This window comes from Cyprinus carpio, chromosome A8, assembly GCF_018340385.1.
Source record: "Cyprinus carpio isolate SPL01 chromosome A8, ASM1834038v1, whole genome shotgun sequence".
Taxonomy (NCBI): Eukaryota; Metazoa; Chordata; class Actinopteri; order Cypriniformes; family Cyprinidae; genus Cyprinus; species Cyprinus carpio.
The window spans coordinates 24,940,058-24,959,858 of record NC_056579.1 but is presented as its reverse complement, the minus strand read 5'-3'; the positions used below and the strand labels follow the sequence as shown (position 1 = coordinate 24,959,858).

The window sequence follows — 19,801 nt, the reverse complement described above, 5'->3', positions numbered from 1 at the left end:
GTGTAGCGTATCAGGCCTGAACCAGACAAATTAAAGATTCGATCGTGAGCATGGTTGAAACAAGAGAAGCCGAATTCCTCGGAAAGGCAATAGGATGTTGTAAATCAACTCCTAGCACCACAGTCTGAAGCTAGATAACCAACCAGCTCTTTCACAGAACAGCTTTCAACATTAACACCATTAGAACATTTATTGACAATTTCAATTCGAAGAAGAGATTGTCAAATTTGGGGCAAGTAACCAAAGAGATGCACAGCGTTACCATCACATGTAAACCCATGATAGTAATCATGATCACAAGCTCTTTGGATTGACTTCCTCCACCTCGAAGGAAACCAGACTGAAATTCCTAAGGAGACCTGTTAACCTCTCTGGTCTTCACAGGACATATCCTTACTCCACAGAATGGCACAGAGAATGCCTTACAATGCATATATGCACCAAAATGAACTCAAAAAAGACTTCTAAATGGATATCAGGCCATTGCTAAACTCCATATCATACATGTAACCCACACATTTGACTATAATGTTTCTAATCACTTATTGTGTATGTCTTTTTAAATAACTCTTGAATAGCTTAAGGGATCATATTCATGTTTAGTATGTGTGTGTTCGAATCTTCTTGCTTGAAACGTTTCTGTCCATCAGTTATTTGTCAAATGTATCATATTCTTGTTATAGGAATCATGTCCAAATTATACCCTGCAAGAGCGGGAAAAATTCGGACCACGTGCTTGATAAGATAACATATGATTTATGAATGGGTGGGACAAACATCGCAACACAGCAACAGAAAAGACAATATCTAATTGGTCAAGACAACATTTGAGGTGTGGCCAAAAGGCCAGTTTAAATACTCAGGACACCATCAAATTTTAGCTTTTTGCTTTTAGCCTTTCCTTTTTAGCTTTTAGCTTGCGTTTAGCTTTTGCTATCAGTCATGCCGGCCTTTAGCCTTTGCTTTTAGTCATGCTTTGTCATCACTTTTAGCATTCTTCGAGCACCATTCCAGCGTGCTTCGGCCTGCACGCCTGCTACTTAGCCACGATGAGAAGAAACACCACCTAGTCTTGTCAAACTTTGCTTCTATTCTTTTACTTTAGTTTCTTTTCTTTTCCGTTTGAGAGTTCGTGTTCTGAGTTAAGTTTTGTAACGCTGTGTCTCCGAGTCTGACCTCGCGTGCCCGTCTGAAACTTCAACCAGCCCACAACTCCGCATCTTCAGCCAACGCCCAACCACGAGCTTCCCAAGACATCACTTCAACGACCACTGAACTTCCAGCCAATCAGCAACCTCGGAAAAACCCCTTTTCAGTGACAACAAAGGGAACCCCGTTACACAGGCATCACAAGTAACGTACCTCCAGATCTGTACTGGTGTTATCTAATAATTTTAACCTAATTGATGAACTCAATGCGAGGGTTAATTAAGTGACTGATGGTGGTTCATGTCTATGCAATTTCAAGTATTGCTGTAAACTTGGGATTTCACATTTTCATTCTCTTAAACTCATTCTTCCCTAACTTTCTATCTTCCTGCAACTTGTGTGAATGTGTGAGTGCGTGTGCTTATGTGTTAGATTAGTTTATATGTCTTAGATTTATCTAATAAAGCCTTATTCATATTGAAAAGGGAAGTATCTTGTGTTTAGTGCTTACAAGTTAATGTCTTAAACTGCTGATCTTGTTACTGTGCTAATTAATAGTGTTTTCACTATACTTTGGATATTAATATCCAGCGCAGATTTGATGTTATACGGCTCATTCAGTGAATCGCTGGCCGTTTCAGTGATCAGCCGTGAAACAGTGATTCTGTTGCAAAATCAAAATTAAAATCAAAAATTATTAACTAAAAACTAAAAATACCAAATCCCCTCACAAAACGAAGTGTGAATGTCTCATAATCTAAAAACTTTGGCATGATGTAGGAAAAAAAATATTGGAATCAGTTTGTTACTTTATTTTATTAGTGTTCATTTATTTTATTAAACTGGATAAATTGTTTTGATGAAAACAAAGGTTTATTATTGTATATTCGTTTGGCATTTCATTTACTGTATACCCTTTAAATTCCCTTATTGAAAGAACAACAGCAGCAGTATGGTGTAACATTTATTTGAAACATGTATTTGGTACTTGCTACATTATATCTTTACTCTTTCCTTTCATTCTTTTCATGGCTTTGGAAAACTTGTCTTGGATGTTTCTCTGAGTTGCTTTTTGCATAACTCCGGGTCGTCAACACCAAGCTTCATTGCAATTTCTTTCTAGGAATGAAATACTGTCTCTACATCTTTAAAGCCTGTCCGCGAGTGATCGTACAGGTGCAGATATATTTGTGCAGCTCAGCTATTCGACACTCCAGTGTATTCAGGAGATGTCGCTCTCCTGAATGACCTCAGCAGAATGAGGAACGAACCGAGAAAAAAAATTGCGGGTCAAAGAAGTTGGAGTTTTAGAACACACCCACCGATTGCGTAACCTTCACAGACTAATGGAATCTCAAAGGTGTTTAGGAGCCAAAGCGAACTCCCCCAGAAATTTCCCTATGGTGAGCCATTTCGAACTGCCAAAATGAACTTCGTTTTGGCCTGATTTTGTTCGAAATGACGTCATATAAGTTTGTTCTTCGATTTCGTTTGAAGTATACCGGGGCCTTTACTCACACCTGTGGTCAATTTTCAGTCTCCAGTTGACCACCCTTGCATGTCTTTGTATTGTGGGGATTTTATTTTGTTTAATATATTCCTGTAGTTCAGATAAATCTTGCTGCTATGCAAATATGGTCAATTTATTGACCAACATAGGCCAAGGGCTCAGTATGTGTCTAGCACAGTGCGTCTTATGTGGTCTTGATACTTTGATAGCATTTTTGATAGCACTGATGCATTTGGAATGCATAAAACATCAAAATTATGTTCATATGTGCATTTGTTTGCTCGCAACAGACCTAAGCATAGGGTAAGGGGATCATTTTGCATGTCATAAAAAAACTAAGGGGGGCCCCAACACAAAGTTAAGCTTAGGGCTCCCAAAAGGCTAGGATCAGCACTGATTTACTATGCGCCTGGAGTATATTTAAAATGTATGTTGAAAATTTCTACAGTTGGCTCATGCCATGCTGCGGAGGTCTTGCAGATAACTAATGTGGAACAACCATTGAATTAAGCAGCGCAGATTTGACCTTCTTTTGGTTTTTCTGTTTTCCGCTATGACTGATTCTTCACTGGAGAGACTCCAAGAGTGTGTCCATGCAAGAGAGTGTGAAACTTCAGACTTTTACCTTATAAATACCATCTCAGGGTTCACACTTTCAAGTAGATTAATAAAAACATTAACTTAAGACCAATTAATCTTGCGTGCCCGTCTGAAACTTCAACCAGCCCACAACTCCGCACCTTCAGCCTACGCCCAACCACGGGCTTCCCAAGACGTCACTTCAACGACCACTGAACTTCCAGCCAATCAGCAACCTCGGGAAACCCAATGTTTTTTGTTTTTCAGGCATCTCCTAGCTTCTGCGAGGCCTGTGCCTTTTTTTGGTAGGGTCAGTTTATGCCAAACTCCGAGTCATTGTTGAAACCAAAAGTTCATCAATCTCAGTTGAAATTAAGGGAATCTAACAAACATGATGCATGACATATTTCCTCCATTGTTCAGGGCATCTATATTTGTTCATTTAGCTCACATCATTATTGTCTGTAAACACAGCTGTTTCAGCATGTGTGTTTGTAGTAGTTTTTTTTTTTAAAGGGTAGTTTATTCCTTGTCCTACAGTTCAAGATTTGAAAGGTTTCCATTTATAGTAAATCTGGGATCCATGCTTATAAAAAAATATTGAAAATTCCTCTTTATTCCATTAACAAGAATGCACTTTTCATGCCCAATATTACTTTTCTAAACTCTATTCTCAAATCAGTTGCCTGGCCAATTTTTTTCTTGCTCATAATGATTACAACAGCCTTGTTCATTCGTGAAGCTGGCCCTATATTTTCAAAAGAAACCCATTTACCAATTACAAGCACATCCTCCACATTGAGGTCTACATGAGGTACAGATCTTAAGAGAGGTATATGTGTCAATTTCAATTTCTTTTGAGCAGAGATAGAAAAAAAAAAGGTTCAGATAGTTATGGGAGCTGCCAGTATGCAAGAGCCATTCCTCTTTCTCTCAAGCAATCTCTTACAAGCCTGGCACACATTATCAGACACATTGAGAAGGTGTTAAAATAAAAATAAAATTTACAACAAAGAGATTCAGCAAATACAACCAGTTTAACAATTAACAGTGTTACAAATACATCGTTACTGAAATGCATCCAGGAACTAAATTTATTTATAGGTATTTACAAATGTAGGGAATAACAACCAATGAAAAGAAACAATATAAATGCACACAAGATCATAATGGGGATAATCCATTCATTTGAGAAGTACCGCTTCTGTGCCTGATTTTCTCCAGTTATCCATCCATCCCTCCACTGTTCGCTCATTTCCAGTTTTAGAATGACAGGCTAGACTTGAGGCTTAGAAAAGAAGCCCAGATGACATTACTTATCCTTTTTCCCTTTCTATTTATCCAGATAAATTAGTGTTACTATTCATAAAAATATATTGTTTGTTGTTGTAATTTTCAGCATAAACTTTGCACATACCCTGAACATTAATGAAATTAGCACTGCACCAGCCTGAACTGCACCAAAATCAGTGGGAATTTTGCTGGGACAGAGGCACCCAGATACCATGCGGATGTGGGCCACTTAAGACAATCATACAGCATTGGTGGCCTTCTTATGGCCTGTACAAAATGGATGTAAACCTGAAGTGGCCCACATGTAAAATAGCAAAAATGGCCCAATTCTGTTCCGATGTGCCTAGTTAATTATCCTTGTTTGGTCTGAGGCCCAGTCCACACGGAGATGCATTTAGCTGTATACACATACATTTTGTATCATATAGGCGTTTTGTCCAGACGGATCTGGCGTTTTGGGAGAGTGAAACCGATACTTTTTAAAACTGGGTCCCAGAGTGGATAAATCTGAAAACACCACCCTTGCATTTTCGTGTGTACAGCACAAGGTTTATGTGCATAGTCCAAGTCTTCTTTTCTGTTTTTAGTGTATCTCTGTGGCAGAATTACAGCGCCACATGTTGGTCTGGCATGTATACTACATCGTTTTGTGTCGGTTTCCTGGTTTCGTGTGAATGCATTTCTTGAGACGAGGAGGATAGGGAAAGGACTGGATAGGGAAAGCTCTGGCTTCGAGTACTTAAGTTCCTGTATTTTCATTTTGAGTTTGTCTGGTCTTATGTCCCCATGTCTTAAATGTTGCTGTGCTATACTATGGTCGGATTTACCATAGCTATGACACTTACAGAGTCTGAGTGAGAAGCATTTAAAGTATTGGAATGTGTTTTTGAATATTTATCTGTGACATTTTAATTGCTGTTTGGGCAAAACTTGGGTCAGGATGATTTTATCAAGTAGGACACATTTCTGGAATGTATTTGCACATTTATGGAGGACATTTTTAAATTTCTCTTTAAAATTTTGAGTATTATTGATGCATAACTCACTTAAGGCTTAGTGTGTCCCAGATAATGCATATTTATGGTGTATTTGGTTCATTATTAGCTAAACTGTGGCTGTGTAGTGGCCTGTATGTGGATCACTGCCAAAATGCCACCATTCCATGCAGCATGTGGGCCACATGAGGAATGTGGGGAAGACCAGGGTTAGAATAAAAATCAACTGTGGCCCACATTAGGGCCAGTTTTGGTTTATTTGGTTGGCTTACATGCAGCAATGCTAAGGCTTGCTTGAGGCCCAAATCTGGCAAAAAGAACTGTACTACCACGCAGTATGTGGGCCGGAGCAAGGTGTTGGATCTCGGCTGGATCTGGGCCAGAATTAAAATAAACGTGGCCCAGATTTGGGCCAATTCTACTTTATTTTATTAATTTATTGTCATGGCTGACATGCGGCCTTCCTATGGCTTGCGTGTGGCCCAAATTTGGCAAACAGGAGTGGACCACACAAATGTCATCATTCTACATAATATAGAACAAGGTGTTAGATTTGGGCCAGAATTAAAATCGATGTGACCTAGATTTGGGCCAGTTCTGCTTTATTTGGTTTATTCATGGCTGACATTGGGCCTTACTTTGACTTGCTCGTGACCCAAATCTGGCAAAAAGGAGCGGACCACCCAAGTGCCATCATTCCACGCATTATGTGGGCCGGATGTAAGTGTCAGGTGTGGGCCTGATCTGGGCCTCAGGAATTTGGCTATCTGGGCAGTGAAATCAGCTTGGATGTGACCTCTCTCACTCCCTGCCATGAGCACTGTAGCATTTGGACCAATCAGACACACAATTTTTCATTAGATTTAACAAATCAATTATTCATTAGATTAACAAATAATTACAGACACCTCACCCAATAAACATACTGGGTGCCAGCATGTCTGTGAATGACCCCAGGCCCCTGGTTCAGCCTTTCTCATTGGTCAAGCCCATCCTGAGAGGTGACACTCTTCCCAGACTTTAAAGGGCTCACACACAGTTCCGCGCTTGGTCTTCTGCTGAAACTTCTGATTGCTGCCCATGTGGAGAGCCTGAGCCTGTGCGGGCATGCCAGCTGGGCTCCAACATATAGCCCAGAGAGTCTAGCTTCTTTTAGATCCTGAGTAGATGGGGATCCTAAGCTAAAAGTCTTCTAAGGACACCCTAAGTTTGTGCCAGGCTTCGGCCTTGACTTTTCATTCACCAAAGATCCCAGGATCTCAGCTGCTATCTCTCTTAGCTCTTCTTCACTTTCTACCTGGGAAGAAACTCCCAACAGAGGTTTAGTATAAGCTGTAGACCCCACTGAAAAATGGTGCTGATGGTTTCACTCCTCTTCCATAGCTTCATTCCCTGTTCTTCTAATGATTTCTTTCATCCACTTTTCTCCCCTTTTGTATGTATGTGTGAGTGTATGTATATTTGTTTGTCTGTTAGACTAGTTTGTGGTAGTGTTAAGTTAACCTTTGTGCGGTCTTTGATCACTGAATAATTTTATATTTTTAATATTTAAAAATTGTAGCTTCATCTGAATGGTACAAAACTGGTGACTTTTATGGCACTTGGTATGTGAACACAAAAAAAAATTGAGGGCATGATTTGAAAAAACTAAGTGCCCATAAAAAAAATAGTCCCACTCATCGTCTTCGGTCAAAAATGACCGAGTATAGGAAATGAATTGGAAATGGCAAAAAAGTGAAAATACAGAAAATGTTTGTGTGTACAATCTACAAATTACAAATCTACAAATCCCCCACGATGCAGAAAAAAATTGCACAGCAATGAAGGGGTGAAACTCTAAAACATCTAGAGTGCAAAATCAACACACCCACTTACACACGCATGGACACACACACACATGTACACACAACCCATGAACTGGTGTGCCTGTAACACAGCAACTATGTAAAATAAAATCAATAATTCAACTACAATTTAGTAAAAAAAAGTGGACAGCAAGGAAGGGGTTACACTCTAAAACATTAAGAGTGCAAAACAGGCACATCCACTCACACACACTCACTTACACACACTCACAGACACACAAACACAATTATACAATGAATTGGTATGGCTATAACCAAATATCCAAAATGAGTCAGAAAACTGAAAAAAAGAGGTTAAAATCAGATCAGGCCCAGAAGGATTAAGCTCTGATAAAGCATTCCTGTTTATTTGTGTTACATTTTTATATAATTTTATTGTTTTGTATAAAATGCTTTCTGTATTCAGGTTTGCCTGTAGTAATAATAATTCAAAAACTGATGCTTCAAATCAACATTTAAAACAACAAAAAAATATAAATCTTGACAAAAAGTAGTCTTTGGGAATGCCTTTTTATACATTTAAATCCACGACCTAATAAAAGTAAACAATTATGTATAAAACAAACTAGGGAATTCAAAAGCCTCTCTATAGATTCCTTTAGGCATCTAGTGGTTACAACATGAAATTACATTTTTTTTCTTTCTTTGCTCTCATCAGGCGGTGCTAATATGATTGCCTTAAAAAAAATAAAAAAATAAAAAATGTAAAGGCCTAGTCTCTATTTTAATCAGAGATATTGCATTGGTTGAAAAATTATTTTAAAAAATTAGAGAGATTTTTTTATTTTTTTTACTATTTTCAATGGGAAAAAATCATTAATAATAATTTTTAATAATTATTGTGTAAATATTAATTATTACCATAAAATTCTCTCAAAAAAATTATGCGATTTCAACTTTTCCTTTCTCTTTGAAGTGTTACAAGCTGTTCGTGAATAGATAAGGTCCCTAAAGTTGCAAAGACTAAAGTCTCAAACCCAAAGAGATATTCTTTATAAAAGTTTAGACTTGTCCATGCCTTCCTATAACGCCTCGTTTAAACAGGCCCCACATGTCTACGTCACGATGTGGGAAGATTTGCATAATGCCATCCAAAATTTCACGCAAAGAAATAAGACGTAACTTTATTGTTGCTACCACCACAGCCGCCATGTTGTGAAGACGCTGTGTGTTTCACTGCAAAAGCAAAAATACTTTGTTTGGTCTTCCAAAAGAGGACACAACTAGAAATCAGTGGTTAAGATGTATTTACTACACTGTTCCAGAACAGTTCAACCCAGACACACTCACACGCACACCCGGAGCAGTGGGCAGCCATTTATGCGGCACCTGGGGAGCAGTTGGGGGTTTGGTGCCTTGCTCAAGGGCACCTCAGTTGTGGTATTGCCGGCCCGAGACTCGAACTCACAACTGTAGGGTTAAGAGTCAAACTCTCTAACCACTAGGCCATGACTTCCCCACAAACTACTAGGCCACGACTTCCCCATTCTGACGTTTACAAATTTACGCGAGTCACGTTTACAAATTTAAAGAATTTACCACTGAAGATTCAAACGCGAGTTTTAAGCAGTGTAGAACAGGGCTAGTTGTTTGTCGTTTCTCCGAACACAAATGCAGACATGGTTTCATGTTTACGCAGCGCGATACAACACAACACGTAAAAAGACAGTATAAGTCATTATGATCCGTAATTATGTCCCTACTGGATGACACAAATGCCACAAATGTTTTACTGGTTTTGTCTCGTCGTGCCGGTGTTCTGACGATTTGTGCTACTCTGTCAGATTTTGCTACCTCCCATTAAAACAGATGGTAGCATATTTCGGAAGTAAAATCCTTTTTTAACATGGGAAGGGGAAGTCGTGGCCTAATGGTTAGAGCGTTGGACTTGCAATCCAAGGGTTGTGAGTTCGAGTCTCGGGCCGGCAGGAATTGTAGGTGGGGGAAGTGAACGTACACCGCTCCCTCCACCTTCAGTACCACGACTGAGGTGCCCTTGAGCCAGGCACCGAACCCCCAACTGCTCCCCAGGTGCCGCAGCATAAATGGCTGCCCACTGCTCTGGGTGTGTGCACGAATTCCTAGTATGGGTCACCATACTTGGCTGTATGTCACGTCACTTTCACTTTCATGTACACCTATCCCAACCCTAAACCTACCCTTACTATAGGATAAATACAGTATGGGTAGCATTATTTGTTAGAAAACTGGGAGATGGCAACCGGGAGTATTTGCCCAATCACAATGCACTGGGGATAGCTGGCCAATCAGAGCACACCTCACTTTTCAGAACGATAAGCTTTGTAAAAATTTACGCATTTCAGAAAGGCGGGGCAAGGAGGAGAAACAACAATGTACAGTATGTAGGAAATGATGTGTTTTTGAACCTTAAACCACATAAACACATTTCATTACACCAAATAATGTTCTTTTTAGCAACATCATATGACTCCGTTAATAAAACTATTGTGCACAAATTATATGAGTTTCTGATTCTGCCTTGCAAATTAATGTCCCTTTATGATTACAATCTAGCTACATGTTCTAATGCATTAGGCCACTGTAAGAAGGTTGTTTTCTGTGGCCACGAAAATATCCTTTCTTAGAGTTGATATGAAATTACACTAAATTTCCGCTGGACGAATAGATTGGTTGAAGGCAATTTAATTCAGTTACTATCGGCAGCTGAGGTAAATAATTGTAATTAATTATAATTAATTGTAATTATTTATATACATTTTCCTTTTGAGCTAATTTGCTACAGCACACATGCACGTACAGTAGCATTCGTAGCTTAAATGCGTGAATGCCCCCTTTAATACAAATCTTTTTTTTTTTTAATGGTCAGAATCTATAGTTTTTTATTAATTTAAAAAGATGCTTATATATATATATATATAAAAATATATATATATATATATATATATATATATATATATATATATATAAAATGTCATTTTGTTCCCTCACTAGCCCTGTCTCTGGCTTCACAGAGCAGTAGCTGGTCTAGTTCATAAACTAGAATCAGAGTGCCCACTCTGACAATGTTAAGTGACCCACATGGTAAAATGGCATGACAAAAACGGGTGTAAATGATGGGTAAACTTGATTGCACAAATTAGCATTCTGAATGCCACCCTGGGCACCTGCCTATGTCACCTATGCCTTAATCCAGCACTACACACACATCAATATACTATTAGGGCTGACTTCCATGTCATTTTGCTTGATTATATGGACACATGATACTGTAGGTCATCTAGACAAACTGATTATAGCCGGGCTCTCTCACATCATAACACAAGAACATGACACATGCATTATCAGTAGCAGCTCATAAAGTTGCAATTTGGAAACTGCTTTAAAATTAGAGAACAACAGCCATGCATAAGACACAACACTGATATCTGGGCCTCTCTTTGTGACGCACTCTACGCACATCACCTATGATTCCCACCATACACATTACTGCCAGCAAAAAAGGAAAATATGCTTTCTGTCCATTTTGAATTATATATATATATATATATATATATATATATATATATATATATAGATAGATAGATAGATAGCCAACCAAATTCCTTTCAGAAAAATATCATACATACATTTCATTCCACCTCATATACTATATATATATACAGTATATGAGGTGGAATGAAATGTATGATATTTTTCTGAAAGGAATTTGGTTGGCAATCAAAACAAACAAACCAAAAAAAAATATAAATTAGAATAATTCAAAACGTTTTATGCTCATCAAAATGAAAAAGAAAAGAAAAAGAAAAAAAACTTGTAATTTCAGTGAGAAAAATAAGGATTTATGTGAGATTTAAGTCAGAAAAAATGTGGCAATCAGAGAGAAGAAATTAACATAAGGAATAGCGTCAATCCATTGCATACAGTATATGAGTAAGATCTGTGCAGCTCCTTACCTCCAGCACATGTGGTGTGGGATTGAAACCACAAAGATTGCACACCTCTGTATGACACTGGGTGCAAGACTTGTAGTTTGGTGGTTCTGTTGTTCCGACATTGAACACAGTTTTGCATAATGGGCAGGTAACATCTGGTTTCTGACTAACTGGCTGAGGTGGAGGCTGCTTTAGTGGTGGCAGCTGCTGTGGTATTGTTTGATGGTGTTTCGGCGACTGCTGTTTTTGATGGTGCACTGGTGACTGCTGCTGCAGAGGTTGTTTGTGGAGAGGGGCTCCAGGGCCTGGGCCTGTTTTGACAGTGTCAGGTGGTCCTGCTGTAGTTTTAGCACTAGCTCCATCATTAGCATCACTAAAGATCACCTTTGTCCCCTGGGCACTCTGGTTACGGGCAGGCGAGTGGTGCGGTGAGGATCCAGGAAGAGGATCAACAGAAATAAGGGTGCTTGCCTGATTTAGAAGAGATGCCCCAAAACCAAATAGCTTAGTTAAACCATCTTGAGGTGCCTCGTGGGATGGTTGGTGATGAGCTGGGGAGTTTCCAAGACTTCGGGCCTTATCAGGTTGACCTCCAAACCGTACTGGAGTGCTGTGCCCCAGATCAGACTGTGATTGTGCCTTTGCTAAGCCAGGTAAAGGCACTGCCCCTGGATGAGGAATCCGTCCTGTTTGGGCCACCCTTTCTGGACTTTTTGGTCCCAATACCTCCCCTCGCTGCCTCTGGGTATCCTTGGACCCTGACTGGGAACCTGCTTGTAAATTTCCTGATTGTGGTTGTTTTTTTTGTGGTTGTTCTTTTTGTGTCTGGAGACTAGTGTGTGGCCCACTGTTAAGTGCAGTCTGGTTAGTTCCAGTAGGACCCATCTGTTTCTGGATCCCAGAGAAAGCTTGAGTTTGAGTCTGAGGCTGAACTTTCATCTGTGTCTGCATTTGGGTTTGTAGCTGCGGTGTGGGCCGAGCTGAGGGTTGGGTCTTGGGTATGGGGTTACCCATAGGTTGATGAGAAGGAGAATGTATCTGCTGCTGACTCTTGGAACGTGATGTAGTCATATCCATTCCCAAAGCACGCTGCATCTGGCAGTTTAAACAGAGCCACTCCTTGACCTGTTGAAGAAACATGTATTAGTGCATTACAGCAACAGATATGCACTCAATTTAAAATCTGGTTTTTGATAAATAAATAAAATACAAAGATACTTTATTTGATCAAGGACATATTAAATGTCTAAGAATTACAGTGAATACATGTTTAATTTTTCACTATCTTCTCACTGTGCAGACATTTGCATTACATACAGCAGTGAGTTTAGTAGGATATTCAGGCATCTCCCACAGCTATGATTGGCTTGAGGGGCAGTTCAACACCTCAAACTTAGATTTATCCATCTATATAATATGCCATCTAATATTTAAGTTCTTTTGCACATTGTATTTATTGAAATGTCAAAAGTAAAAGTACTGGGCCCGGTTCCCCAATAACGCTCACTCTTAGCGCGCTAAGAAGATTGGAAAGATATATCTTACCAAAGTTGTTTATGTTCCTAAGTGTGTTCCCCGAAGTGTCCCTTAGGAAGCTTCTTTACACGCTGCCTCTTACGTTCGCCGTTACAAAGGCGCTGTTCCAAGTGAAGGTGCTGAATTAGTTGGCATCGATTGCTCAGGAATCGATTTTCAACTTCACGCGAAGGTGCATTACGGCGTTAAGAAAGACAACACGTTTTATGCAAATGAAACATTCCTCAAATTATTCCAGTAACATTTATTTTAACATAGTTTAAGTTATCCGTAAAATATAGACTATTAATTAAATTCTCAAATTGTCAGTAATATGTTCACACGATATGTTGTGACGGGTAGACGAACGGGTATCCCTCGCTAATCATCCACCCTCCTTATCCCGTCGTGCCACTTATGCCGCTTCTTGACATGGGTTTAACGACTTCTAAAAATTATGTAATACACTTTTATATTAATGGTAAGGTACTTTACAATCAGAATTCCCCGGATGTAATCCCCGGCATAGCGCAGAAGGGCGTTGGTGACAGTGTGGACGCACCTCCACACCGAGGTTTTGCTTAGGCTGTAGCCCTCTCCCACGACCTCGATGAAGCTCCCTGTAGCAAAAAACCATAGCGCTGCAAGCAGCTGGACTTCAGGGCTTAAAGCAAAATTCTGCCACGTTAGCCTGGCAAGCGCAGGTCTGAGAAGGTCCAGCAGCTCCATAATGAGTTGTCTTGGGAGGCAAATTTTTTTTAATATAGCCACGTCAGGCAAAATGTCAAAAGGGCTTAAGTTTTGCCGAATAGAAAAAATTGACATGGACTAAACGGCTCCGCGGTTTAGTCCATTCAATACAAGGACACGTTGGATCACTGCCATAGTTGGTCGCTTACTGGACACCACCATGCTTACCCATTTATAGATCTAAGCCATTTACAGCCAAATTGTTTGCCAGATTTTAATTATCAAAAGTGATTGCCAATTTAAACGCTTTAATGACATTACGAAATAGCCTAGGCTAATTACCACCATATTAGTTCTGATACCAAATAAAGTCAACTTCATAAATAGGCCTGTATCCATTGCGAACATATTTTATTATTAGTCTTAAAATGTCCATAACATAAAATCATTGTTGAGCCACAACATTGTCAACATACCATAGTTTGACTTGTACTGCGCTGCGCTGATTTCTAAAGACTGCTGGACAGTGGCGGCGACTAGCGTCTTGAGCTCAAACAACGCTAAGAGAGAGCTTACGAATGGTCCAGACCAACCTTACAAAAGTGTGACTTACAGAAGATATACTTAGCGTACAAACATGTCGGGAATCATGCCATAACGTTAAGAGAGAGGTTAAGGAATAGGTTAAGAACTACTTAGCGATAAGAACGTTTTGGGGAACCGGGCCCAGATCTACAAGGACTTCTTATTGCGTTGCTATTTTACAGAATATATTCCTGCAAAAGTGTAAAAACAGGTTATACAACACATGCACTGCAAATCCGATCACTGAATTTATTGTTAATGCCTATTATCTGGATCGGTAAAAATCATAAATGAATAATTCATTGCTATTTACCCACCAGTACATTAAAAACAATCAGTTTAAGAGAATAAATTGTTCACAGAAAAGACATTGCTACTGGAATTCGATGAACTCGTCCTCTTGCTGAACATCTGGATTGTCCATTTTTCTCTCTTACTTGGTTAGATTCAATTTAATTTCTTTTTACAAGACAGTATTACATGGAATAACCTTCATCTCTAAAATGGCAATATTGATTTCTGAAGAAATGTATTTAATTGTTTTTAAAACCAAAACTGTCACTAAACCTTGCGAAAACAACATTTGGCTCCATTGCCATTTTATACCTGCATCACTGAATGAAAAACAGAAAAAAAGGAGGATGCCACAGAAAAAACACATGCTTAACTAAAAGATAATCAGAAGATAATCTTCACAAACTAATCAATAAGATTAAAAAAGTATGAAGTAGGAATCCCATTTTTTCTAAATTCTCACCCCTGTAAGGTGTGGGTTGGGGTTGAAGCCACATTGGTTGCACACTGTTGTGTGGCACTGCGTACACTTGTTGAAGTTTGGTAACCCATCAACATTTGTCAGCTCTGTAGTATTGCAAACTGGACAGAGCTTACTGCTAGGCATCGGAGCAATCTGGGGTACTGAGTATGGTGAAGTTGGTGCACTGGCTCTATCAGGAGACACTGACGGTGAGCGGCCTGTTTGCCCACTGCTGCTGCTGAAGTCCACCTGGAGGTTGCGTCTGGAGGCATGTTGTCCAGGGCTTTGAGTGGGTCCCATGCCCCCTGATGAAGCTTGAATTTGCGATTGATGTGTAGAACCAGTCTGGGAATGTCTAGGTCCATCATGGACTGGCTTTTTGTAAGGGTTTCCAGTTGACTGAATGCCGCCCATGCCAAAGTCACCACTTGGCCCTTGATCACTACCAGTCCCATGGCCTAATTCTGGGCTTGATGGTAGGCCTCCCCCTCTAGCCAACCTAAATAAAGCAAAAAGAGCAGGTGAGAATGATCATCTGATTATTCTTTTGCACAACCTTTACCTTTTTAACCAGCCTGCTCTTCACATGTCAGTCATTTAAGTATAATTTCAAGTGTGGGGCATGGCATTTAATAGCTCAGTTCAGTTATCAATATACATTAGCTTCACTTACACTGAATCATTTAACAGACACTTTTATTCTATCCAGCATACAAATAAAGGACACCACAAGCACTTTATCATCAAGTTTATCATAGAGGTACCAACAATATTCACAGTACTACAATACCAAATTTCAGGAAAAAGGCATTTTAGCATGCATATTACTAGCATATTGTCTGTTTATTAGTATTTATAAAGCACATATTAATGCCTTATTCTGTATGAGCCTATTTTAGATCCCTTAAACCTACCTCATACCTAAACTTAACAACTACCTTACTAAGTATTAATGAGCAGCAAATTAGGCGTTTATTGAGGGAAAAGCTGTAGTTAATAATGAAGATGTGTACCCTATTCTAAAGTGTTACCACATAGTCATAGCCTATATCGGACTCGACTCAAACTTTGCAGTATTGGTGGTAACTGGTCCTCTTAGCTGCATGAAAAACAAAACTATTATTCAATTTGTGAACGGATTATACACAGACGGTGAGCAAAGAAAGCATACTTTATAATCATTGAAGCTGTCAATCACTTCAGTTCAGCATAAGTACACTGAGTTCTACACTCTTGTGAAAATTCACATTTTATATATATATATATATATATATATATATATATATATATATATATATATATATATATATATATATATATATATATATATATGGACTGTGGCAACACTGTACAATGAATCACTTATTTTACATTGGGTGTACTCTTGAGCATTCCAAAAAGAAATATGCACAGCATTAGGCACACAAGTGTTGATAAGTTTTGATGTGGGAGCACGGTGGAGTGTGGAACTATGGTGGAGCCAATGGGTCAACAGGCCTAGATGGGTTTGGAGGCCCAAGGTAAAGCAGTGGGATCCATGCACCAAGGGCAAGCTGAGAACCAGGAAGTTCGGAGGCAGAGCCGTAAAGTCTAATGGAGTAAGCAGAAGGGAAGAATCCGAGTAGCTGGACAGAACCAGTGAGGATGAAGGAGCCCGGAGGCTGGATGGAGCTAGTTTGAACAAAGGAGCCTAGAGGCTGGACGAAACTGGTGGAGTAGAAGCCAGGAAGCTGGGTGGAACCAGAGTGGACGAAGGAGCTTGGAGCCTGGACAGAACCAGAAGGAATGAAGGAGCTAGAAGGCTGGGTGGGATCAGTGGTGATGAAGGAGTTTGGATGTTGGGCAGGACCAGCGCAACTAAAAGAGCTTGGATGCTGGGAGGGACCAGCGGAGACTCAATTCCAGGACGTTGAACTGAATAAGTAGCATTTTCTGGAAAAAGTGCTTCAGGCTTTTGAAGCTTGTGTCGAGAACAACAGGTAGTTCCCATCAGAGCACCATATTGAGGCTTGTATTGTTTTAGTGAAGTGACGTTCGAAGCCACGTTTGAATGCAGTGCTTCAAGAAGGGCCTCACTTTTGGTGGGGCGCTTTGACTATAAGATGTATCAAACCTCTCTCAAACTCGAGGGTTATAAGTAGTTGGATATGATTAGTTGGAGTGTTCGGTTTGGTATTTATAGTTTGCTAATTACACTACAATAGTAGACATGGAGCCAGCTAGAAAGAGAGGATTTCACCCATTTGAGAGTTTTTGTTTATTTAAATTGATTTCTTCCAATAAGGTTAGCAGGTCGACTTCCCTGTCACTTCACTGTGTTGTTTCATGATGCTTTTGAAATATTTTTCATGTGTTTTCTGTACATATTTATATTTAGTTTTACTGGTGTCTTTTTATCCCTAAGTGAAATGCTTGCTCTGTGAGAAAGAGCTTGGATATAATTACAACACCTCCTCCTTAATGAGGAATTAACATGCCCTGCATTAGAAGGACAGTGGAGCTAGACCTGGACCTAGTCACAGGAAAGGATGGCAATATATATTGGTTTACATGTGTTATATGTTTATATGTTTTATTTTAATTTGTTTTGTAATCAATTTTCTCTAGTTTTAAGGAAACAGCTATTAGATCACTTAACCAAAACAATCACAAATTTTTCCAAAACAAAAAAGCTCCCACAGCCAGATTAATTTGATAGTGGCTGGTTCTAAATAAGATCTATCATGACAGCAACAGTTACTCACAATCACTTCATCTTTAGTGATTTCAAAATAAAAGTACTAGAACTTTTTTTTTTTTTTTTTAGATTTGTTGGGCCAGGTTCACACGTACTCCGCCTGCAGTGCGTATACAGTATGTGTATGCGGTGCATAAGCAGCATGGACTCATTTTGTGCTTTCAGATTTCAGGTCGCAAATATTCAGTCCGCTCCTGATCCGCGGCTGTATACCACAAACACAACATTTATAGATTATTTTGATTTCAAATCCAAATGTTGTTTCTGAAAATGCTTTTTCAGCATTGTGATTCTGTTTTATCCCAGTATAGTAATACAATCTTTCATAGACATATTCACGTTTAAACTCAATAAATATAACTTGTTTTCCTACACCAGCAGGAGGAGTAAGCCATCTATTACAAGCCTTGTTTATCTAAAAGTGCACTTTAAAACTCATTTGTTTTAAACCTAGCCAAAAAGCCATGTGTTGATTGTGAAACAGTAGACATTAATTATATGCATTTATTACAACATTTCCGTGTCAATCCATGTTCACTTTTTCTACGTGAAATATTCCCGAGTCACTTTAATTCAGCGGTGATGCATGCATATACAGCCAGAAATAGACTCTGTGTGGAAACGATAGCTGCATGACAGCTGCAGATGCATCGCTCCTGGAGTATGGCGTTATTTTAATAACAAATGTCAAGAGTGCATTATTGTAGCGTGAAAGCATATTAATATAATGCGCGAGCGCAAATCTCTCTGCTCACATGTGGATTTCCTTTGCTCTCGCACAAAACCCGACACGAACCACCAAAAACACGCCTCTTCCCCCACTAAAACTGTGCACTCAACAAACACAAATCTCTCTATGCTTATGTGCTAGACATTAATTATTTTTCACACCTTTCTATTTCTAACCTTTGTTCACATTTTTCGCATCTGTTACTGCGTGCAGTGTGAACGGTCTGATCTGTTAACATGGGCGTGGAAAAAATACGCACCACAGATGAAGTGTGTGAACCTGGCATTACATAGGCCTTTGCCCGGTCTGTTCTGCTCTCGCGCTCCATTTAGGTGCGCTGCATTCTGATTGGTTTGGATAGCATACTGCGGGAGGTTGGGGCCGCAGAAAATCGTGCTATAAAGCGATTTAGAAATCGCGCTCCCTCAAATCGTGATTTTATGATGATTTCGATTAACCGCGCAGCCCTACATTTTATTTTCAAAAGCTTTTAATTCGCTGTGCCTAATATTATATTCTTTACAAACTGCGACAACTTAATTGCAGATAAAACACAATGGCTTTGCATTCACAAAACTAGGTAGGATGAACGCATAGTTGTCTATCTATTCTTCTTTGTATGCCCTATTTTCGCTGTTAACGTTCCTCTTTAGACTCTTTGATAGTGCCATTTTCTCTCGCCAGCTAGCTTAACCGTTAACATCACTCTGCACATGAGGAAATAGCATACCTTGAGCATGCAAACCATTAAACAAAAAATGCAGTTTAGTACGTGAGGATGCCAAGGAAAATCCTGACTGTAAAAGTAGGCTGCGTCAAATAATTATTACAATAAATTAGGCTCCATTGTGTAATAAGCAAATTAAAATGATATACATTTATTATTCACAATATGGAAAGAGGAAAAAAACACAGTTTGTTAAGAGCCTGACTCCAACATGCCATAAATGGGTTTATTCATGTCCTTTTTTATTTTTGAGTTATTTTTATCCATTCCGCCTCTCCCACATATGTGTGTTTTAGCAAGGCGGTCTGTGTTGCAAGTTGGTGAATGAAGATACCTGCCAGGTTACGTGATGTGTCACTACTCTGCTTTATTAATTTATCCAGTGTAAAACCCGGACCCCGCCACACAAATGTGGGTTTTTGTTAATGACTGTCCTATTATCATGACAGGAACAGTTACTCACAAGTAACAGCTCACTTACCAGTTTTCAAAATAAACTGTAACAGTCTGTCACAGACAATTCTAGTTTCATTTTCCATCAATTAATTCCTTAAATTATCTTTTGACTATGTTCTGGCCCACCATCATGGACAATTTTGTGTTTTTTTGGCCCGATGCCCGCTCCTTATTATTGCCAACCCTTCTGCCTAATATTAGATGATGCATTCACATGATGTTTAACAACAATCTCAAACATACAAACCTTGTCTAACAAAAAAACATCAGTATGTTACTCAACAATCATAAACCTACAC

The 19,801-nt window shown here is 39.3% G+C and overlaps 1 protein-coding gene across 8 annotated transcripts in view; it reads right to left on the bottom strand.

Annotated features, from left to right (window-relative positions):
- Positions 1 to 19,801, bottom strand: part of LOC109070715 (protein bassoon-like) — a 120,617-nt gene that overhangs the window by 54,393 nt on the left and 46,423 nt on the right. For all 8 annotated transcript variants that reach the window (XM_042762927.1, XM_042762921.1, XM_042762922.1 and 5 more), the window contains 2 exons: positions 14,853 to 15,351; positions 11,327 to 12,430 (listed from right to left, as the gene is read on the bottom strand). In XM_042762927.1, coding sequence (XP_042618861.1) covers positions 11,327 to 12,430; positions 14,853 to 15,351 — 1,603 coding nt within the window. The remainder of the gene's footprint in view (positions 1 to 11,326; positions 12,431 to 14,852; positions 15,352 to 19,801) is intronic.